General features: G+C 40.4%; 2 protein-coding genes across 8 annotated transcripts in view; one reads left to right on the top strand and one right to left on the bottom strand.

Annotated features, from left to right (window-relative positions):
• The first annotated feature begins 1,252 nt into the window (after positions 1-1,252).
• Positions 1,253-14,014, top strand: LOC137592126 (calphotin-like). 4 transcript variants are annotated; one of them, XM_068310043.1, is made up of 11 exons: positions 1,253-1,412; positions 3,385-3,801; positions 8,398-8,445; positions 9,514-9,558; positions 9,797-10,318; positions 10,777-10,809; positions 10,971-11,036; positions 12,187-12,294; positions 12,770-12,874; positions 12,965-13,126; positions 13,251-14,014. In XM_068310043.1, exons 1-10 carry the CDS (start codon positions 1,368-1,370, stop codon positions 13,109-13,111), a joined length of 1,536 nt encoding a protein of 511 aa, XP_068166144.1. In that variant the 5' UTR covers positions 1,253-1,367; the 3' UTR covers positions 13,112-13,126; positions 13,251-14,014. The 4 variants fall into 4 exon arrangements, with proteins under 4 accessions (XP_068166144.1, XP_068166143.1, XP_068166146.1 ...); XM_068310042.1 differs by having other exon boundaries at positions 12,962-13,126; XM_068310045.1 differs by lacking the exon at positions 9,797-10,318 and having other exon boundaries at positions 12,962-13,126.
• Positions 14,015-14,616: 602 nt separating this feature from the next.
• The window catches only part of gak (cyclin G associated kinase), a 28,968-nt gene continuing 20,247 nt past the window's right edge, over positions 14,617-23,337 (bottom strand). Inside the window, exons 16-29 of one of the 4 annotated variants that reach the window (XM_068310037.1) lie at positions 23,001-23,195; positions 22,798-22,915; positions 22,612-22,691; positions 22,255-22,448; positions 21,901-22,062; positions 21,499-21,662; positions 21,105-21,363; positions 20,805-20,999; positions 18,584-18,721; positions 18,392-18,478; positions 18,027-18,272; positions 17,597-17,745; positions 17,019-17,195; positions 14,617-16,878 (exon numbers count right to left, since the gene is read on the bottom strand). In XM_068310037.1, the coding sequence (XP_068166138.1) occupies positions 16,777-16,878; positions 17,019-17,195; positions 17,597-17,745; positions 18,027-18,272; positions 18,392-18,478; positions 18,584-18,721; positions 20,805-20,999; positions 21,105-21,363; positions 21,499-21,662; positions 21,901-22,062; positions 22,255-22,448; positions 22,612-22,691; positions 22,798-22,915; positions 23,001-23,195 (2,266 nt within the window). In that variant the 3' untranslated portion in view covers positions 14,617-16,776. The remainder of the gene's footprint in view (positions 16,879-17,018; positions 17,196-17,596; positions 17,746-18,026; positions 18,273-18,391; positions 18,479-18,583; positions 18,722-20,804; positions 21,000-21,104; positions 21,364-21,498; positions 21,663-21,900; positions 22,063-22,254; positions 22,449-22,611; positions 22,692-22,797; positions 22,916-23,000; positions 23,196-23,337) is intronic. The other 3 variants (XM_068310038.1, XM_068310040.1, XM_068310041.1) reach the window with 3 other exon arrangements.

Here is a 23,337-nt window from a genome sequence, read left to right as displayed (position 1 = left end):
AGCATATGAATAAACTGATCATTTCTTTGTTTGTTTTCTATCACTATAATCAAAGTAATCTCTTGAATGCTTTCAAACAAAACCCAAATTTGATCCTAATGCACAGTAACTGACTAACAAATAAAATAACACACTTCTTTTATTTCATTTAAATATTAAAAACAAATCAAATTAAAAGAATAATAGAGATTCAAGAAATTCCACAGAGAATCAGGGTTAAAGGGTTCCTGGTGGACTCAATAACTACTCCGTTCTCACTGAGTAAACTTGCTGTCTTGTTCTGCTTTAAGTTATAATTCAGAGTGACTGTTAATCTGAAGTCAGTAAAGAATGTCTGACAGCATGACTGAGTTACTTTATCACAAAGATCTGCCGGTGAGTCACATTGATGAGGAAATAAATCAAGTTTCAGACCATCAGGGAAGGTTGGACTGTTCTGTTTACATGAGCTGAGAATCTCTACTCTACCCTCCCCTTCCTCCCTGCCGCACAATCTAAGTACAGAAACATCTATATGAATATTTGATGCTCTTTTACGCAATCGTAGCCACAAATGATGCAGTGATGTTTTTTTTTTCTCCAGTGCTGTGTCCGGGGAGCTGGAAACAATGAGTGTTCACAAGAGACGCAGGACAAAGACAACTGCTCTCTGGCTTCATTAGTTTTCAAAATACAGTAGTGACAGAGGCTGATGGTGAGCACTCATGTTGTTGTTTTCTCCCCCCGTGGAGGTTGTGCTTTGGCTGTTGTTGGTTTATTTGTCCCGTGTGAGCAGAAGAATGAATGATTATGATTAAATATGTTGGAGAGGTGGAATGCAAAAAAAAATAAATTATCCATTAGATTTTGGTGGTGATCCAGATCATCATCTGGATCTAACGTATATTGTGACACATTCTTTACGTTTCAGGGATATATGATGAATAACGAGCTAAGTTCTCCATGTCTACAGTGCTGGGAGTGGAGGATAACGTCCCCTTTGGAGCGCGCACACATGTGCCATGTGCTCCAAAAGTATTTCTGTCTGATCCGACAAAGGGGTGTGGCTCTAACCCCCCCCCACCCCCCAGTCTCTGTAAGTGATGAAGTGGTTGCATAATACCCCCCCCCCCCATCCAGCCAATAGGTAAACCAACCCCGATACAATCATCTCTCTGGGGCTGTGGCGCACACGCATGTGTCAGGTGGGGGGATGTGTTTGGGTGTCTGTCTCCACGCCCCCCATCTTTCGTCCCAGTCCTCCCATAGGTTCAGTTCATAGGTAAAAGGGGGGGACGGGGGCTCTATAAAGGTCCAGTTTGACTGTCGCTCCACCCTGCACAGTTCAGTTCTCCAGAGCGCTCCGTTCTCCACTGCCAAACGCAAAAATGCCCAGCAACTTTAAGAAGAACAAGCGTCGCTGCAAAAAAGCTGTGAGTTGTTTCTTGAGTTTCAGTGTGTGTGTGTGTGGTTTGTTTGTTAAATAAATAATGGTTATTTCATCTCTGCTACCGTTTTCCCCCTAAAGATAAAGCCTTACAATTACTGGTTATGCAAAAACATTGTTGTGATTCCATGTATGCAGTTTATTAACACAAAGACAAAATCGAAGATGTTTTTCAATTTATTGCATTTTTAGTCTTTCGTCTCTGCTGATACACAATTTCGTAATTTGGATGCATGCATCCGCATTTTATCTTCACTTGTTAGCCGAAAAGAGCGCGTCATGCTCAGTTGCATGATAACTGCGCGTAAATGTAACCTAGATTACAGGATACTGCACTATGTTATTTTTTTATTTTTATTTTTTGTATAAAAAAAAAATTAAAAAAAATAAAAAAAAATTATATATATATATATATATATATATATATATATATATATATATATATATATGCGTGTGTGTGTGTTAGTGAGGAGTGGCACGTTCGCTTATGATATTACACTTTGCATATTTCTGTACGCTGAAACAGCTGCACCAGGGGCATGATGATTGGTGTATTTGACTCTGGCCCCACCCCACTTCTGTTAGGTAACTAGGAGAAATTTTACGTGTGACCATTTGGTGCCCAAGTAAAATTTCTCCTAGTTACCTAACAGAAGTGGGGTGCTCAAACAGATCTAGATGATGTGACTGACGAAAGTAATAAGGCAGCTCCTATTTGTCTCTTGTCAGTTTTCTGATCATAGTAATTGCTTGAATCATCGCTGTCTCTCTCTAGATATTCTTAAAGATAATTACTTGCTTCAACGCTGTTTGGCCAGGGTTGAGGTAGACTTCTCAGAGCATAGTTGGATTCTTTCTCACCCCTCCAAACCCCCGCTCCTTAAGCCTCCTGCTGGCGGGCTCTCCCCTCTCAGCACCACACAACTGTATTTGGTAATGTGTTGACCAGAGGAATGGCTTGCCTCACTTCTGCCAGATTGGAGTCTGCACAATCTCTCTGATTCTCCCAGAGAGCCATGTGAGAGCTAAAATTGACCCGTTACTGCTCGATGTTATCACCAGTTTCCTCAGATAACACAGCACAGGGATGGAAGGAGCTGCTGGACTTTCAAAGAAGTCAAGTTTTGGTGCTTCTCCTTGACCACACATACCTTTGTATGTAAACAAACCTGGCATTTCACTCCTATTAACCACTTCCAGTGTGTTGAAATGTATATATGACCATATGGTTGAGGTGTGATTTTCTACACAGTGAGTGACTGGGCAAAGAAGATGACGGAGGGGTTGTTTTGACGTCGACCAAATGGACAGACAGAACACACACACACACACACACACACACACACACACACACACACTGGCTTACAGCATCGGTCTGCGAATGCCTAACTCACTGTAGGCCTAACAAAAGCATTTTCAGAGAGTCATTGTAACCTGATTATAACCTGATTATGATGAGATTAGACCCGCCGTCTGGCCCGCAGGGCACCCAGCGATGCTGCTGACGCGCACAATTTCCCATCTCACTTCACCAGACCCGTCAGGACAGCTCTGATTCAACTAATTAGCCCCCAGCATTAAAGTTTTTTGGGATCACTCTCAGTTACCTACCCCCACCTTCAATTAAAGTCCAGGGAGTTTATTCAGATTTAAATGTTAGATTTGTCTAGAATGGCAAAACCAGTATTCCCTCAGACAGAGATGTCGTATAAGATCTGAACAGAGAGCCACGTATCTGATCACAATGAAGGCATCGTGACCATAACCAGAAGCATTCAAACCTGTGTTTTGCAGTCCATCTTCATTATACATCAGCTATGTATTCATGTAATTTTTAAAGCTTCTGTAACCCTGACATTGTAAATTCATGTAACTGAACTAAAATGGGAGCCATGGTTTCAGGATGAATGTACAGTCATCAATAACCCTGATTGCTTTTGTTTATCTCCCTCATACAGCAAGCCCAGAAAAGAGCACTTGAAGAACTTGCAGCAAAGTCACCAGTGAAAGCAACTCCATGCATTTCGGTGACCGTACCGCCTAAAGCTGCGCAAAAGAAAGTCACTAAAACTCCGCTGCCAGCTCAAGAAAAGGTCCAACAGCCCACTCCCACTGCTGCCCCCATTGCGGAGACCCCTCCAATAGAAGTAAAAGCAGTGGTGAAAGAACCAGTCGCAGAGCCCATCCCAGTCAAGATTGAGGCACCTGGACCTAAGGCTCTTGTGTTAGAAAAGTCTTCAGTGGAACTTCAGGATGTCAAAGAAGTCCCGGCTCTTTTCGCTGAGAAAACCCTACCTGAGCCAGCTTCTGTAGCTGAAGCTGAGACCGCAAAGGAGGCTGAACCAAACATTCCTGAAACAAAACCAGAAACTGAGGTAATCATTCATGGCACAGGAGTGACTCGTGATAATTTGTTTAGGTTCTTCCAGTCTGGTGGTGATGGCTCCTCGAAGTCCAGTCACTGTATTAATCTAGACTTCAGCTGGAGATTAAGACTCACTTAAATCATTATAATTTATCTGACACCTGTAAGGTAATTAGATTTTGAAAAATAATTGCCTTTTAATCTTTGGTGAATCTACTTCAACATCACACTGAGTTCCCCTTTAGGCAATGAGCTGCAAATGGCTCAGCAGCATGTACAGTACTCTCATTAAAAGTGCATGCAATGTCCTGGATGTCTGTTGTGTAGGCACCATTTTGAATGCAGTCTGCTTGAGACACATTTGATGTGTTGCTTTTGGAATACAGTGAGTTTAGATTTTGTTTAAATGCTTCCGGATCAAAAATCGGAAGTGAAAAAGGTGGGGGATAGGGGGTGAATGGTCTATTCAGGGAGAAGATGGAGAGCAGGAGAGAGACTGTAGGTTAGATCAGTGTGAAGATGGGCACAGCAGGCATCATGCCTCACCATCACCTAATGTCTGTGCTTTCCAACATATTTATATCTTTGGATTTTTACTTTTTGCGTAGGCTGACTGATAGGACTGTTAGAAAGTTTGCTCACAAAACTCATGCATGCACTGTATGCGTGAAGACGTTGGTATTTCTATATGGGATGAAAATATTTGCTGATGTCGGACATTGAAAATGCCTTGGATGTTGGAGGCTTTGCAGAATTGCAGCTTTTAAAACATTTTTTTATGGCACAGAGAGACATATGCAAAGATTAGGTGACAAAATGTATTTTGATTTGTAAGATGACAATATGACATGTCCTTGTTATGTTGTGTGGCTATCATACACATCTTTAGGAACAGGATGTTCTGTTTCTTAAACACACACACACACACACACACACACACACACACACACACACACACACACACACACACACACACACATAATGTACTGCACTGAGCTGTAACCACATATGGTGCACATATACAGTATATACTCAAATGTGTGTTGGTGTGCATGTGAGTTTATGATGCTCTCTGGAGAATGTGTGTAAGAGGACATATCCTCAAGCTACTCCACCAACCCCCAAACCTGTCCCCCCACCTTTGTGGTTCCCTCCCACTGACCCCCCCCCCCCCCCACTCACCAATATTACATTTCCCAGTCTCGTGCCTCACGTTTCTCAGCCCTTTTCACTGCTTGCAGATGTGGCAGATTCAAGTTAGATGCTAGCAAATACTCTGGAGCACTCGGTCAGCCTGGTGATTTATGAGAAAGTGACTCAGGTGAATATAAATCAATGAGCCAAATGAACACAGACCCATTGAGTGGGGTTTACTTCTGGTTTGACCTGAAGCGAGGGAGGGTGTGGCCACTACCAAAGTTGAACATTTTGTACCAACTTGCTCCTTCTGTTCTCCTGCAGTCCACCCCCTGCAGTCACCCACTCCTTGTAAATTCACTTTCCCTCTCTGTGGACCCCTCCCACCACATGTTCACTATTTTCACCCTTTTCCCTTCTACTTTCAAGCCTCGCTTTAACTTTTTTGTTGCTGCTTCTTCTCTTCTATCTTATGGCAACCTGCCGGCCTCCGTCAACTTGTCCACTCAGCACATGCTCATGTCCATCCATGTATCCCAGTTTCATAATTGGAAAGAAATAGGAGTTGATAGGGTTTCAAAGGTGCATCTGTCTGTGTGTGTGTGTCTGTGTGTGTATGAAGTTGTGCAGTTTAGCCTTTGGTATTTGCTGTGTTCAAGAGTAGCTTATAGACAGCTGTCACAGCCCTTTAAAGTATGCAAGAAATTTCGACTGAAGGGATTATTTCTGGCACAGATGCTTACAGTTTGCTCACATGCTAACATTAATAATGTGTTTTCAAGTCATGTTATTATGCTTATTCTGTTTTCATATTTGAAATTATTACCTGAAAGAGAAAATAGTATGAAAGATGTGCAAAGTGATCTTTTTAGTGTTTTTACACTTACTTGGAAGAAGCATCATCTTTCTGTGAAAGCACATGGGGGCACTTAACCTTTGTCCCACTAGTGTCCTGTCGTATTTTGCACACATGGATGTTTACTTGGAGTTTTTTTGGTGTGTTTTCAGGGACACTGCTGGGTTTTATTAACTAAATACATTTTTGTGTAGGTACAGTCAAAAACTTCACGTTTTTTTTTTAACAGATTAGATCTGACAGGCTTTAAAACTGGTTTCTAACTGAATTTTTTGTCAGGGATGTTGAAAAAAACAGAGTAGATGAGTAGGCAGAGTTGGTTTCTACATTGTGAAAATTGCATTGAGTGCACAATTAAGAATTAGTCTCTTTCTGGGTTTGGAAAAGACACATAATGTTACAAGGTACATAGTGTTCTAATGCTAGGACAAATGGAAGGCATGTGCTCACTTTATGTCAGCTTTTAGTGCATCTCCCTCCTCCTGCAGCCAATGGGTTAATGTCTAAATCATACATTTTTAAGATTGACACACTGCACTGTTTACCTGTTATGATTAAATAGTGACTGGGAGACCTCCCTTTTCTTAACTGCTGCTGATAGCCGCTACTTCTCTCTGCTCTCATCCCGCGTCCAGTGAATGACAGGAAGTGAAACATGAGGTCAAATATTTTTTTCAAGAACAAAAAAAATACTATTAACCGGTTTACAATTATTTTCTGTTGCGGAACATTAAAAAATATAAAGTTTCCGGTTTTCGTTTTCGTTCTATGAACCGGTTCAAAGCCCTGTGTAAAGTGCAGTGTGTGTTTACTGTCCTCTTCTATAGGTGACCTGCATTTTTGCCAATTTGGCTTGTACTCATAAGTTGTTGACAGACAGACAGACAGACACACACAGACACACACACAAACACACAAACACACACTTTATTAATCCCGGAGGAAATTGTACATATCCACTGCTCAGGCATTACATCACGAATAAATACTGGATAAACACCAGGAGAAAAAAAGAAACACTGACATCACAGGACATACCACAAGACATACACTACACTGACAGACACATGCAGCACTAACAGGACTTATATACTAAACTATAACTAAAATATAAACAGTATAAAATTAAAATATAAACAGTCTAAAATTAAAAATATAACAGTATTAAATTAAAATATAAACAGTATAAAATTAAAATAGAAACATAAACAGCCAGGAGGGAACAGTTCGTCACCTCCCATGAACACCTAGCAAGAAATGGAGATAATTGAATAGTATGAGTGTAACCACAGATGTTTGTCTCTGTCAAGAGTTTCCAATTTGGCATTACTATTGAACGTAGTGAGATAAAGTTAATATTTTCAAAAAAGCAGCATAATGCTGCTGACAAACAGTAGGAATCTGAATGCATCAGGGTTGCCCTACATTAAAGATGGTCTGGTACAAGATGGCTTACATAATTTATTGTCTGACTATCGGGGCTTGGAATATTTATATGTTGTTCATTGTGATTGCCACTGTGCATCAACACACTTGGATGCACAGTGATTGCTGCACCCAATGTTACTGATAAGTTTCTCAGCAAATCAGTGGCATGGCTACAAAAGGGCTTATGTCATCTAACAGCATTTGTCAAAAGAAATAGATATACTATGGAATAATGTGCTGGAGTTTTATGGGTTTTTTCTTCATAGAGACATGATGATGAAGATAGGTTAACAAGGTCAGTATTTCCATTTTAGAAGTCTGAACAGAATTACAAGCCCGTACAAGCATGTCATTATGAAGTTGGTCATTAAATTCCTGGACAAGAATAATATTCCTTCACTTCTCTGGAGCAAGAGTTAAATTCAGATAAAAGACAAATGTGTGGAATTTTTTTGTAAATTTATAGAACACCTTTGCACATCGATTAACTTTTCCGTCGCACTACGCACAGCACAGTGAGCACACAAACCCACACAGAAAAAGCACACATTAAAGTAGTACTAGCATACAGAAAGTAGTATCAACACCTAGAAAGAATAAAAAATAACCTACCAAGAATATATAAATAAAAAGGCATAAATAGGCATGGGAAAGTAAAGTGGTTTTATTGTTTGCAGCAGTTTGTCCAAAGTTCTCCTCTCTGCCACCGTTTCCAGAGGGTCCAGCTTCATCCCGACCACAGAGCTGTCTCACGGCTTGCAGCTCTAGATTTTGGCAACATACAACCACCTTCACTGAAACATGGCCGGGGTTACACCAGCGGTTGTTGGTGTAAATGATCAGGTCCCCCACCTCTGATTACCTGAATTCAGTGTGTCTGCTGGAAAATTGCTCAACCCGTAACTGTTTTTCCTCTCTGTTAAACACCTCGAGGCTGTTCCAGCCAGAGTTATGCTAACCAACTGTTAAACAGAAGGTCCTTTTGCTCTGGGCACATTTGTAGGGCAGAAAAGTGTGCCCCAACCACAGTAAGGCCAAAATGAATAAATAAATAAAAATCGAACAAAGACAACAAAATAAAGACCTGGAAATGCTTTTTAGTATATTCCTGTTAGTCTCATTAATGAGATACAATGTTTGCCATCACCCCTCTTTCATGATTTATTATTTTCGCTTTCTTCACAGGTCAAACCTCCAGCTGATGTGTCAATGGAGACGTCTGCTGCGACTGAGGTAAAACAAACCTGCTTTTAATAAAACACACACACACACACACACACACACACACACACACACACACACACACACACACACACACACACACACAAAATCCCTTTTCTGTTACATTTACTGTGATTTTTGAGCAGCTTATTGCAGAGCAAATAGAGTGCAATATCTTGAAAAATAGGATAGTGTTATTATTGGAATAACATTGTGCAGTGAAACCGGTGCAGTTGCACGCTGAAGGATAGAGGAAAGCAGAACGACTTAAGTGGTACATTCTTTCTCCATGGTAGTTTTGTGACACTGAGTACAGTGCATGACTCTGTTCAAATTTTCAAATATAATACAGGTTACTTTATTGAAGTTGTAAAGTCATACAGTATATGCATAAAAATATTTTTAATTCTATGTAAATATTTCATATAGAACTGCAATTGCACTGAAGATCTTTATCTTTTACAAAACCATTGATGTAGAAATGTTCCATTAGGTTCTCATAATCTAACTGATTTGCAGGTATTCAGGATAATGAGTCCACCCTTGTTTAAAGTATAACCCATTAATTGCGTATAAAACACTCCTTTAAAGTTGTCAAACCTGCGACTCATGCGTCATACCCTAACAGTCAATGAAAAGACAGGTTACATGAAACTCTGGTTACTCACAGTTTCCACTTTTGTTTTTAAGTTTGTAGCAGCAGTAACTGAACAAAAGACAACTCATTCAATGCAAAAGTTTCTCTGGCATAAGTTTCACACCTTGTGAATAACAACCACACTTTTCTTCAGACCACTTTCTCTTATATAATACACAACTTAGTGGCTTTCTTAGTCAAAGTAATTCCAGAGAAACTAAGAAACAGGCTTGTGTTCAGTTTCATGAAATAACTACAACATAAAAAGTGCAGTTAACAGGATTTAAATGTGACATTAGGTCTTATAAAGTGACAATTAGGCAACTAGTCTTCATGAAGGACACAGCTAGGTACTGGCATATATTATTAATATTTCTTTTCCATCTGTCCCTGTATCTATTGATCAGTTTATGAACTTGCTTGGTCTTTTGTCTATTTTTCAGATTCACACGACGAAGACTACAATTGTAACAACAGAGACTGAGCAGGTAACATTGACTTCCTTAAGGACAGCATGGTTCGATATCATAGTTACATCATTACACAGTAATGTCTTGATCATGCATGACATAGGTCATTGTGATTTTGTGTGTATTTTCCATTTGGTTATATTTATGTTTGACCAGATCAATCAAAAATTCAAAAGGATGAGTTGCTGTCTGTCTGTTCTCTCATCGCATGTTGCATGCTGATTTAATGTGTGCTGTGTTGATTTTGCATGAGAAGACGAGTAATGGCTGCAAGCCAGAGACTGAAGCGGCATCTGATGCCTTGATGGACGGAGATGCGGCCGCTGAGGCTGGCGTAGAAATGCTCGATACAGAAACTGCTGAAAAACAGAAGGTAGAAGCACAAAAGAGTAAGCAATCGGATGAAGACGCCGTCACTGAAACTACAGAAGTACCACTTGTAGAAGCACAGATGTGTGAACAAGATTCTCATGAAACCGAACCTGCAGCGAATGAGGTGGTTACAGAATCAGTGGGAGAATCAGTGGAGGAGTCCATCACAGAAGCTACAGAAGACCCAGTTGTAGAAGCACGGCTGAATGAACAAGACTCTAATGAAGCAGAACCTGCAGCAGATAAGGGGGCTACAGAACACACGGTAGAAACAGATGTCACAGAGGTACATGAGCCAGAACAGGTGAATGAAGTCTTTAGTCCTGTAGCCTCCGAAGAAGATACTGAAGCAGAACCATTGGCTGAAGAAGCACCAGATATCCCTGCTGCGCCCTTTACGACAGAGGTGCTACCTTAATTACAATATTTTCCTTTTTCTGCTGAACAGTCTTTTTTTACTTTCTACCAAAGACAAAAATAATGTAGAGTGCACTTTGAAAAGTTTTTGGGTTTGCATCTTGTTTTAATTGCATGCTTGTTGTATCGTTTAGCTCAGAAAAGGTTATTCTGTTGATGTGAAACCCCCATCATTTCTTTTTCATTCACTGGTGTTCCTATAAATGCTTTTCTGAGTATCATAAAGCCTTCTCCTTTTACCATCTGTGATGAGTGATGAGATGATTGGACAGGATGATTGATGAAGATGAGATTGTTTTGGGTTCGGTTGTCAAGCATGTGGGCATATTTAGAGCTTCTTTAGTGACTTCAGTGATGTTATTTCCATTACTATTTCCTTTAAATGTAAAGGTCATAGCAACAGACTATTTGCGTACTCTGACCTGCTATTTGTTTTATGTACTGCAGGAGGCCGTTGTTCAATCTATTGAAAGCCCAGAGGTGAGCATTATTTCTGTTTTCCCAATCAAGTAGCATATTTTCCTTTTTAGTTTAGCCAATGGGATCACTGCTTGTTTCCCAGTTGTTAATCGACAGGTAACTTCAGAAGCTGAAATTTAACATATTTGCACGTGTCATTTTTGAATGTGTGGGTTCTCCAGGTACCTTTCACCATTCCTGTGGCTCCTGCAGAAGAGCCCGAAAATCATGTAACTGAAGACAAAGAGGTAAAACCCTAAAACTGTAGTTTAATCTACATTTTGAATGACTTTATTCTTTTCATTTTCATTCAGTCGTTTTATTTCACACATCTGGGTTAGAGTTACAGAGGAAACTTCCCTTTCCTCAGTCACCTAGTCCGGCTGTTCTGGGGTTACACCAAGGCACTCCCAAGCCATCTGATGGATATAATTCCTACAGTGCCTCCTGGATATCCCAGGGTTTAGTGAGACCTAACCAAATGCACAAACCACCTCAACTGTCTACTCCTGATCTGCAGGAGCCACGAAAAGTGGATATCCTCTGAACTGGACCTAGAGTGGTGACCAAGGGCAGCCTCAACCAAGGCCAGGATGCAAACCACATGGTTCCTCCTGTATCCTGAGGTTTGACTAATGGACAGATCCTTTTCTCCAATACTTTGGCATAGACCGTCCCAAGGAGGCTGAGAAGTGTGATCCTGATAGTTGGAATACACTCTCTGGTGCTTCCCTTAAAGGGGAACCACCACCACAGACTCCTCCCACACCCACATTTTGGTGTCAGCCACAGCAAACGCTGAACTCTGCTCTAGCAGTTGGTACTTGTCAGCAGTCCCTCACTCTTAAATGTGGGACTCCTCCTTTAGCTCAATAGCCTTCGTTAACAATGGTTAACCTGCCCCAGCAGGTCAGACTACATTGCCCATGTGAGTATTGACGGCCCTTTTGCAGCATCCAATCCAAAGACTGAGAAAGTTTGATGCGCTTTGCTATACCCAAATGTATAGTAAAGCAAACTTTTGGTTTGATGGGAAGACACCCATCAAACAGCCACTAAGTGGGGGTGGCTCGCAAAAAACCCCATACAATATTCTGTATGTCAGAGGATCACTCAGGTATTTAAAGACATCCACCAAAATAGAGTGGCAATTGAGAGAAAGGACTATTTTTATTACTCAGAAGTCAGGAGTGGTTGAAATTGTTCCTACTGTAATTAATTGTACAAATATTAGTATTATTTATGTTGCCAAGCTGTTCCACGTATAATTGATTAAAAACTCTTCAAATAAATGTGCTTACTTGTATTTGGGATTGTATTGGGAGTATGTCATTCCATACATGGGTGTTGGTATCTGGAAAGTCTTCACACTCATTCTTAATCTCTGTCTCTCTCCAGCGTCCTGCCAACAAGGACATTGCTGACAGCCTGGTTGATGACTTTGTAGTGACAGAATCTGCCTCAGCAGTGGAGGTCGCCATTTCTGAGTGTGCTGCTATCAAGCCGGTGAGAATCATAAAATTATTTATTATTGCACAATACAGCTTATGAAGTGAATGGACAACATTTTAAGCATGAGAAATTATGCTTTCATTAAATGTGTCATCGAAAAAGCAACAACGCAGAGACTGTCATTCAAAAATAGTGAGAAGAGTATGCCTGTTTATATGTCACAATATTATAGTTCAATATTATTCACCTTCTCTAAGTTTTGATAACATTGATGTTTGAAGTTTTTTTTTTAATAAAGTGCACAGCACAAATGGTGTATTTTTGATTTGAGGTAATGCAGTAAATGTGAGAACCTAATAGTGTGTTACTGTTCACTTTTTGACATAACAGTAACAATTTGACTAAAATCAAAAAATCACGATGATGCAACTTATTAACTCAAAGCCCAAACAGCATTTTTTAAAAACCATGATTCCATTTTTGATGGTCAGCTTTTTAAAATGGTACACCTCTTTACTTCCCAAATTAGGAAATTGTAGAAGTCAGCAATGTCCTAGGCTCCCAGTCAGATTCTACTGCTCTGCTGCCCACTGAGAACGCCCCTGCTGCTGCCCCCGCAGAGGAAATGGTCATTGTGAGTACTACGGCTGGAGGTTGTTGTTTTTTAATTTGCATTATCTTCTCTCTCCTAAACTCCTCTCTACCCTTCTATCATCTCCAGCAGGTCACTCCTGAGCAAAAATGTGCAGAAGAGCCTAAGCCAGAAATCTGTGACATGCCATGTCAGACGCAGCAAGCTGTAGAGTCTGTGGAAATGCTAGCTGAGACATCGGTGAACGGACACGTTGTACAGGTCTCCATTGAGAGCTAGACACACATCACACAGGTTGGAAGACATTTAATCTTCATAAGCTTTTTAGTTATTCTCTGTTCCTGTTGTTACCGTTCTAATGTGTTACTTCACACTACTTCCAGCAGCCACTAACTAGACCTGTCTTCCTCTCTTTCAGTTTCCCCCTTTGTTCAACTGGCGGACTTGAACCTTTAGAGGAGGACCACAAACTGACTTTTTCTTTCATTGTTGTTTTTGGTCTTACAACAAAACTACCAGGCAATCAAAGACATTACACTTCTCAGTGCCTTTCTGGCCCTTGTTCCTGTTAAGACTCCAACTCAGATGTGAACATGCCAACACCGTTACATTCAAAGAAGCACAATAGTCTGTTGTCATGTGTGTGTGTAAACTAATACATATTGTGACTATTTTGTCCCCAAAGACACTAAAATTAGCATTAAAAGTACAAGCAAAATTGCGGAGGGATGATTTTCTTACAGTAAGTAGCAGTGCCTGATGTATCGAAGCATTGTTGTATCACTCCTTACACACTGGTAAGGTTTGGGAGTCTGTGTTCACAGAGGTGGGAGAGGCAAGGTCATTTTTGTTTGTCAGGCTCTTTTTATTATCAGTGTTACACATTTAGGTACTTCCTTCTTTGCCTTCATTTTGGTCCTCTTCTCTGTCCACCAGTTTTCTCTCAGTCTCCATCAAGTGCCAATTCTCAGGAGAGGGTGATATTAAAACACATTTTTAAATTCTACAGCCACTGGGAAATGGGAAACAGGTCACTTTTTTAATTCCTTTTTATAGACCATATGTTGTGCTAGTTGTTGTTTTTTCCAAATCTGCAGGGGAACTGACTTGTGATTTACAGTAATATTGTCATTGGCTAACTTGATCCAACTTTGAAATAAAGCTGTAACTCATCATTATAAAGACTTTTTGAGTTTTTATGACCCAGTTTGTCCATGGAAAACAGACAGGGGGATACATAATAATGATACGGACTTTCCAGTGTTTTAACATTGGCAATTATAACAATTCCAAAGTAAGATACTGCGTATTATCTTACTCCTGGGAATTATAATTGAGATTGTTTGGTTTTTGTTTTATATTCAATTGTGACTGTAGCTGAATGAGGCAAAGACCAAACTAGGAAAAGATTAGGAATTGGCATCAAAATGAGAAAAAAAATTACAAAAATGTCAGTTGACCTTAAATATGGAATATACAGTAACTCGCCAAAACTCTTCATTTAAACCCATCAGATTGTCTGTCCAGTTAGATATTTTGAACTATGCTATTCATAGGAAAATAGGTCTAGAATTAAGAAGGCTCTTAAGTTACCCATCATTGAGACCAAACTTTTTTCTTCTTTTAAGACACTGATAACATTAAATTGTGGTAGCATCCGCTGGTTTGGCACTATTCATTCAATTAACTGATTTTAAAAGTCGTCACTTATTCAAAGAATCACTCATTTGTCTAAAAGAAAATGGCACCTGAAGATGGTTAAAAGCAGAACCGAAAGGAGGAAAACAGATTAAAACATTTTAATTGCAATGTAATGTACATTCATATTAGTATGTAATTTGGTACAGCAAACACTGCTAATGTGTGGTTTTGCAATACTCCCTGTTGACACTATCATCATACTGACGAAGAGTTTCAACTGAATTTCCAGCATCAGTGTATTTTTTTTCTTACTAAGCTTTACTGGCCCATTGCATTGGAATTTTAACAAAATGTCAAAATGCAAAATAGAAGCAACAAGCTCAGGTCAGCTTGAAGAGAAAAAACAAAGTAACAACCAAAGAACAGACTAAACTGACACACAAGCAGCTCAACAACAACTTAACAACAGAGAGGATATATATATATTTGTAAAAGGACATTCGTATTTATAATCAATGCTTTGGAATGAAAACAGCAACGAAGAGGCTCACTGTGGTCCAGCAACAACTGCTCCATCCATCACATTCTGCTTAATATATTATCTGATTTTTTCCTTTGTGCTGTTACTAAGTATCAATACATGTCATCACAACCCCTGACTCTCAAAAAAAAAAGAATAAATAAAAAAACTAGTGATTGGATTGGTCCGTGAGGTAAATGTGAAATTTAAAAAAAAGCAGAATTAAAAAAAAAAAAACCCATTCATACTCGTGTCATAAAAAAAAAGGAAACGGTCATCATGAAAAGGTCATCTTAACAAAGTCACTTAATAGATGATATTTCTATATTTAAATTGCCATGATTTTAAGACAACAAAAGCACTGAAAGCTCAGAAAGCATGAAAGCATGAAAATGCATGAAAAAAAAGATGAGGAGAGACTGCATTTAGTCACCACATTCTCTGTTCATTCCTTCACTTTTTGATGTTTTTAGCACAGATGAAAATGCTGACATATGTCCGGGGCTTGGTGTGTGTTTGGGGCGTACAAAGACGAAGAAGGTTAATTAAGGGAATGACGATGGAGCTATGAGAGTGCTGAAGCCAGATAGTCTCCACATCTCTGCTACAAGAAAAAGAGCACTTCAATAAAAAAGCTCCCCCATCCACTTGGTCTACCCTGATTGATGAGACACACACACCCACCTCCCATGTTTACAGGTGTGGTGTTTGTGACAGCATGCAGTTACACAGTACAGCCTGAGTGGATGGGATTAAAAAAGAGCACTTCAAAAACAACAAACTACTTGTTGTGTTTGCACAAGGTTCACAATTTAAGCTCATTTGTTGGAAGAGAGAATTTCAGGATGTAGGTTGAACATTACCTGTAATCTGAGGTGTGTGTGTGTGTGTGTGTGTGTGTGTGTGTGTGTGTGTGTGTGTGGCAGTAATGGTGATTGTAGATGCAGCACTAGTAGTGTTCCACAGGCAAAAGTCTTTCTGGCGAGGAAATGGCTCAAGAGCAAACTCTCGTACTGTTCCCACAATTTCTAAGTATTAATAGGTCTGACCGAAAGGTCTTCATGGATTCAAAATCCAGGGAAGGGTTAAATCAGCTCCTGCTTCAGAGGCAGGGGTCCATTATTTGCTGTGGCTGGTATGTTCCAACATTCATCAGCAATGTTCAGGCAACTAAGCTTAAAAACATAACATTCAAATGATGTTGTGAAACATGTTAGCCTGCATGCTTAAAAATTTATAGACATGTTCATCCCCCCCCCCCCCCCCCCACCGCTCAGCTTAATTGTTGGCTGTTTGCAAAAGTGTCAGACATGAAAAGTCAAACGTACCAGCCACAGCTAAAACTTACCAGCATTTCCTTCATGTAGGGCGAATGCATTGTTCATTAAATACCTGTTTCAAGATAATATATTGGAATGATTTCAAAAAGTCTTTGCATCATCAGATTCTTCTTCCCATTTTATCATCTTCTTATGATTGTCACCTATTTCTCCCTCTCAATGTTTGCAGCACCACGCAGTAGTACAGGTAGGCAGTGAGTTCAAGAACCTCACATTGTCTGGCTCCACACAAACCAGCAGGAATATGCACTACAGTCTTTTTTCCTCGACCACAGAAACAGATGAAATTAAAGAAGAATAAAGGGAGTGAAAGGAATGATACACCTCTTAGAGGATCTGTGCCTCTCAAGGCCCAATGTGGGCTTTGTCCTGTCTGACCGTTTTTTTATTGTTAGGTCAAATCCAGTTCAGTCTGGTCTGGTCTTTGAGCTAGGCCTAGCTTTTTAGAAGAGTGCTTTGGATCCCTGGTTCTCGAATTCTGACCAAGCGTCATTCAACTCCATGAAGATCATCTTAGCATATTGTTCATATGGTTTTCCTGTCGCCTGTGGGAAGATTGAGATAAATGATTTTTTAAAAATTAATTGATAGAGAAATAATTCATACAATTGAAAGTTGAAATGTTCAAGGAACTTTATTTTATTCCCGCCCCGGTTAAATGGAAGTGCTGAATGTATTACTGTACCTTATCAGGATGGACGATCAGCACGGCTTTCCTGTAGTACTTCTTCACCTGATCGGGCGTCACCAGGTCAGCCATGCTGACAGGCTTCCAGCGGGTTTCACCCTCCCACAACACTGTGTTCAGAGTTGACAGCAGAGCTCGAATGTTTCGCTCTTTCCCTTCAATCCAATCCAAAATCTGTAACAAGTAAATAAAACAAACATTTACCACTTTCAGTAGGAATGATGGCACAAACACTGGTCAGTATTTCAAGCCTAATTATCAAGGCAACACTTAGAATATCACCTACCAAAAGAAGCCATATTGTACCGATCAACGTAGCCTTTTTGGCAAGTAACAAAAAGGACTGATTAAGTAGTTCAGAAAAAAAAAAACATTTGCAATGAAATTATATATTGCACGAGTTTGCATGAATAAATTGCACAAAGACAATGTATTCAGTGCATCTAAAACATTCCCCTAAGCACCTAAAACACTGAAAGCTGTTCACATGGATTCCACTCTACAATCCATTATGAAGAGAGTTCTGTTTTTGTCAGTTTGTAACAAGTTCTTCACGTATGCATTTCCTTTATTACCTGTAATTTCAGGGGATCCATTTCTTTTGTGATCTCCTGTCGCCTCATTTCAGCAATGGTCCTTGGTCCCTTCCTATCAGGCCTAGAGGCAAAGCCCTGTGTTGACAGCAGGTCCTCAAAATCATCCTCCTTGACCTTTGGCTTTGGGCCTGTGTTGCAACAAAGTGAAGCCAAATTAAGGTCTGATACAAAAGCTTTGGGGACAAAAAGATGCGAGGAGATTGGACAAATTCTAAAATTTTTATTTTATTTTTATTTTTTACTTTTTACTTTTATTCTATGAGATGCAAGCCGACATATTTCTGCACTTGAGCTGGATTCCCTGAGTTTTCACAAATATAAAGAACTTGAACCCATTCATGTCAACTTTTTATTATCTTCAATTTTATACAGCTGAATTTTCTTTACACTGACAGACATGTCCTCTTACCAAATCCTGGTCCACGAACTCCTCTCTCCTCTCTCCCACCAATAACACTTGAGAAGTTGAGATTGTAGTTAGGTTTGTTGTTCGAAGACTGAGATGCTGAGGATGCTTTGGGTGTAGGCCCAGATCCAGACTTGTGAATCCAAGGTTTATTCTGGATTGAGGTGGGTATTCCAGACTGCCAGGATGGGGCTTGAGGCTTAGCAGTGGAAGAAGACGACTTTGAGCTCAAAGAAGGACCAGAGGATCCTGCAAGAATCATGTTGGAGGAAAATTTACTTTAAATAAATGTATGAATGACTAATTTCAGAGTATATCTCAATTAATGACAATATTACATATATTGGATAGATGACCAGGTTTCTTACCTGGCAAATTGGATCCCAAGTTTCCTAGGCCTGCAAAAGGATCAAAGGTTTGAGACTTGGCCTTTGACATCAACGGCACAGCAGAAGCTAAAATAACAATAATAAAGTGAGTCAGAATGTGCTGGGCTGGATACATAAAAGTAAACCATAGTTTAGTTAGCCGCAACCCTCACATACTGTTCCTTCACCCACCTGTGTTTGTGTATTTGGATTTACTGGTGGTAGCACTCATACCAGCAGTGGTGCCAGGTGCCCAGCTGTCCCAACCACCCAGCAGGTCTGGCTGGCTGGCTGATGATGTCATCTTAGGTGTATCATTGACAAGCTTATCTGTGAAGACACCGACAACCAAAGTATCACTGCCAAAGTTTTTTTTAATCACACTAGTAAATTACTGAAAGCTTGCACTGAATGACAACAGAAGAACAAAATGTGACATAACTAAGAAAAAGGTTGTTCGTCAAGTGTTGAAAACAGTTTAGATACTATAGAGATGACTTCCTTCTGCCGAATAAGTACCATCATCTCATCATATTTCAGGAGATGTGATGAGGCAGCAGATGAACATTTAAAAGGTAATACACAGTACCGTGTTTTCCGCACTATAAGGCGTACCTAAAAGCCTAAAATTTTCTCATAAACCCGTAGTGCGCCTTATAATCCGGTGCGTCTTATACATGGATTAATATTAATATTGGTTAAAAACATGATCGCTGAAAAAAATCCGGCAGTCTGGCCGCCAGTCATGCCACACTCCGCCACCAGAGGAGCACCCTCACAAGGCACTCGGGTCTATGCCCCCTAACAACGGTAGTCAAGGGGCGTCACCGAAGTCCCGGCTCTGACTGAGCTGCTCTCAGACGGTAGAGCAGACTGTAGGAGCACCGGTGATTACGTAGCAAAACATAAGGAACTTTCAACAATTCTATTTATAAAGTTTGACTGACTGACTGATCTCAGTATTTACTAACTATTTGGCGTCGGAAATAACCCACTTTAAACTTAATTGGTCTTAAAAATACCATTGTGCTGTCATCTGGAATCTGGTGACGGTCAATTCTATTAGTCTGTGGAAACACACGGAGAAACTGGCATAAAGGTGAATGAAAGACCCTCAAAGCTGAACTTCCAGCCTTTTCTGAAATTTCAAGAGCAGAGTCACTGCTAGACAAAGGTGTCAACGGGTGTGCTGCTATTGATTTACAAATGTAGTTGATAGCTCTGGGCGGGCGGCGGAGGGGCGCATTCAGGCTTGTGTATTCTGTCTGCAGCGACGTGCTGAGAGATTCACGGCGGTGAGACACCGACGTTAAAGTCAGTTCTACGAGTAAAACAGCATCATATTTGCCAGTAAATTAGCAGCCTGACATTAAAAACTAGTTAAAAAATTGTTTAGGACACACAGCAGCAAATAGCTGCACCTCACCTCCGACTGGAGTACCGATCGATCAAAACAATATTTAATTAATAAACGAAGACGAACGTCGGAGCTTAAATATCTACTTCGAACTTCAGATCAGGAAAAAATCCGCTCTGTTCGCACTGACTGCACTCGTAATGAATTTAACCAGTTTTTGATGTCAGGTTTTTTAATATGCGGGTTGACTTCTTTCTTAGATGGCAAAGTGATCACGGCCCCGTCCACACGATGACGGATTTTTGGAAAACGCAACTTTTCTGCTGCATTTACGCCTTCCGTCCACACGACAACGCAGATATCCGGAACGAAAACGCAACTTTTTAAAAACGCTGACCGAGGTGGATTTTTAAAAAAACGCTCTGTCTGCGTTGTGTGGACGGCCTATCCGCAACTTTTTTAAAAGGCTGACATCTTGCCTGCGATGAAAACCTGTGACCTCATATTTGTGGGTCCGTGTGTTGTGACAACAAAACGCGGAGGATTCCTATTGGATAAAATTTAACTCAATACTGCCACCACATGGTTTGGCATGCATATAGCCGTCTTCGAAAACACACTGGTGCATTTACGCTTGGACGCAGATTTTTTTTAAAACGGTGTTGTGTGGACACGAATCGTTTTCGATGCGTTTTTAAAAAGTTCTGTTTTTAAAAAAATCCAGCATCGTGTGGACGGGGCCCAAGTGATCAGGTTTCCTTGATGAGGCTCTGAATGGCTTATCTACAATAGGGGCCATTCAAAGGTAGTCAGGAAGTCATGAATGCAATCATGACTGCCTGAGCAGCACGGCTCAATCTAGTGGACAGACTGTGCAACTACAACCGCTGCAGTTTGTCAAAAAAAATTTTTATTTTTTATTGTGTGCGCCTTATAATCCGGTGCGCCTTATATGTGAAATAAATTATAAAACAAATTATTGAGGGTGTGCCTTATAGTCCAGTGCGCCTTATAGTGCAGAAAATACTGTAATGTTAAAGTAGCAGATGCATTTACTGAGGTTGAAGAGGCTTGTGTTGGAAGCAGGTGTAGGATTACTGTGAGCTGAACTGAACCCACTGGTAGCTGAACTGTTAGACCCCAACAATTCCCCAAACAGGTCCGGTCCGGAGGCTTGCTGAGATGAACCCTGGCTTGAGCCAACACCAGAACCAGACCTCATCCGAAATGGATCAAAGATGTCACCCATGGCTACGACAGACAGACAACAATCATTAGATATAACTGAAAACTGGAAAGCATCGTTTATTTTTTATTCATCTTGCAGCAGTCATGTATTAAAGTTTCTATTCATACGTTTTGGATCTGGTGTTGTCCCACTGGTTGGAACGCTGAAGAATAGGTCTTCCTGCAATGGTCCTGTCTGACCAGTAGGGGGCGCAAACAGATCGTTGAGGAGGTCACTGTTGCTGGATGCAGCTTTAATTCCTCCCTGGACACCTTGAGAAGGAGCCGAGGTGGTTGTGGACATAGACTGAGGTTTAGAATCAGAGTTCAACCCCAAGAGATCAGCTGTGTCACCATCAGGAGAATCTTGGGCAGCAGGTGGGGGGTTCTGGAACAGGGACACCAACAAAATGCATATTTTAACAGAGTGATCAAAGAAGGAAAAAATATTTTGGCTGCAATATAAAAATTAATCTTCATTTATGAGTCAATGATATAATAAACCATACAAGAGTTTCCCCACCTGGAAATCAGCATCAAACAATGGTTCACTGGGATCCCGAGACAGTGGCTCCTCATTGGGGGCAGAGTATGAGTATGAGTCTCCGTCTGATTGATCACTCAGGTCTTCCTGGTCATTCATTGATCCCCCTTGACTGTCTGTCACTTCCTGAGGTCCTTGCACATCTACAAAAACAATTAGTTGGTTAGATGAAATCTCAAAGCATGATCATCCTCTATATGGGTTAGTATAAAATAACATGTTGATCAAGGACAGAGAATGCTTTAAGTTTTGCCTTGAAAATTAGGACAGAAAACAAATTGAAGGTCCATCTACTCTTCTATAAACAACCAGGGACAGATATCTGAAAGATCTGGAAAATCTTGAGGCTGAATTAGTAAAGTGAGAACCCAAGTCCTGTACCTTCCCAATCCAATGTCTGGAAGAAGTTGTTGGAATTGCTATCAGTGCTCCCAGGAGATTCTGGTTCTGGTGCACTGGAGCCTTCCGGGGCCTCAGCTGACTGGGTAGATTCTGAGTCATAAAATGCTGAGGAACCTGGCTGTCGAGGCAGCTCTGGTTTACCTGTATAGATATTGATGTTCTTCAAATCTATATTTACCTTTACAAAACATGCTTCCTATGGGCTTGCAAGCAAAAACGGGAAGTGTGAAGTGAACGCATCCAAAATCTGGGTTGTTATCCCAAAGCCTGATTTTAGTAAAAGGCTGAAACTTCCCAGTTTGGGATCAATAAAGTATATCTTATCTTACTTACCAAATTTGCTGAGGATCTCCTGCTGTTCATCACGAGAGGAGAAAAGGATTTTGGGGTTGAGGCCCTTGGTTTGGAAAGCCTCCCAAGGAGGGGTCTTGGCACTGGGTCTGTCCCGGGGTTCCACTTCAATGTCCAAATTGACTTGGAACAAATCTGGGTACTTTTCCTGGATGTCACAGGCATCCAAGTCATATCTTGTAAGACAGCAGATGTGAAACAGCAAGTTATTGAGGAAGAATGTATTAAAATAAATCTGTTGTGTTAGATGTAGTGGTGTAAAAATCTCAATTTGAATCTTCGAGAGACACTGATCCCATGTATTCGGATGTAAAGCATTTGTCAAAATCGTGTACATACTTTGCAAATTTGACAGTGGTTGCATTTCTAGGAACAAAACCTGTATGGAATTGGATCTGAAACATCTTCATGGATGCCATCTAAAACAGAAAAAAGTAAATCACAATTTACTTTTGTTCATAAATAGCATTTTTTCTACTGTTCTAAAATTGACGGTGCGTTGCATTTAAGCGTCTGTGCGTGTACCTTTGCCTGTAGACGTCCTCCCAGTGTAGATCTTGCATGATAGATGACCACAAGCACATCTCCTTGGACCATCACATTAAGAGGAATATCTGCTCTTCCATCCTCCATCCGGAAATCTCTGGAAAGTATAAAAGAGTGTAAATAACTTAAGTAGAAACTTTTTAATTAATCGAACTGTGGGAATACCTGCTGGAAAAACTTACTTCATCTTGTCGTACTCTTGTGATGTGGTAAGAACTCTTTCGTCTCCTACGTAAACTTCACAGAAGGGTCTACAGCCATTACGCTGTTTGTTGAACAGTGGCACAGGTGTCATGACAATGGAGTGAATTATTATGGGCTTGCTGTGGGGGATGATGGGTTCCTCTGCCATCATATCACACATATACTCTATATACCTACAAAAATTTAAAAAAAAGTTTTTAAAAAATGTAATCACCATGATTTTTGCCAAGGTTTCCATGACAAACATTTCTTATATCTAGCACATTATATTAGTCATCCACAGCATTTCTGCAGCAACACAATACTTGTACTAGA

Source organism: Antennarius striatus, chromosome 3 (assembly GCF_040054535.1).
Source record: "Antennarius striatus isolate MH-2024 chromosome 3, ASM4005453v1, whole genome shotgun sequence".
Classification (NCBI taxonomy): Eukaryota; Metazoa; Chordata; class Actinopteri; order Lophiiformes; family Antennariidae; genus Antennarius; species Antennarius striatus.
The sequence above is the reverse complement of the archived record's forward strand: the minus strand, read 5'-3'. Positions and strand labels throughout refer to the sequence as shown.

Coding starts and splice junctions, on each gene's coding strand:
- LOC137592126 (XM_068310042.1), top strand. CDS start 1,368: ATGCCCAGCAACTTTAAGAAGAACAAGCGTCGCTGCAAAAAAGCT. Junction 8,446..9,513: donor AGACGTCTGCTGCGACTGAG/GTAAAACAAACC, acceptor TCTATTTTTCAG/ATTCACACGACGAAGACTAC. Junction 10,319..10,776: donor CTGCGCCCTTTACGACAGAG/GTGCTACCTTAA, acceptor TATGTACTGCAG/GAGGCCGTTGTTCAATCTAT.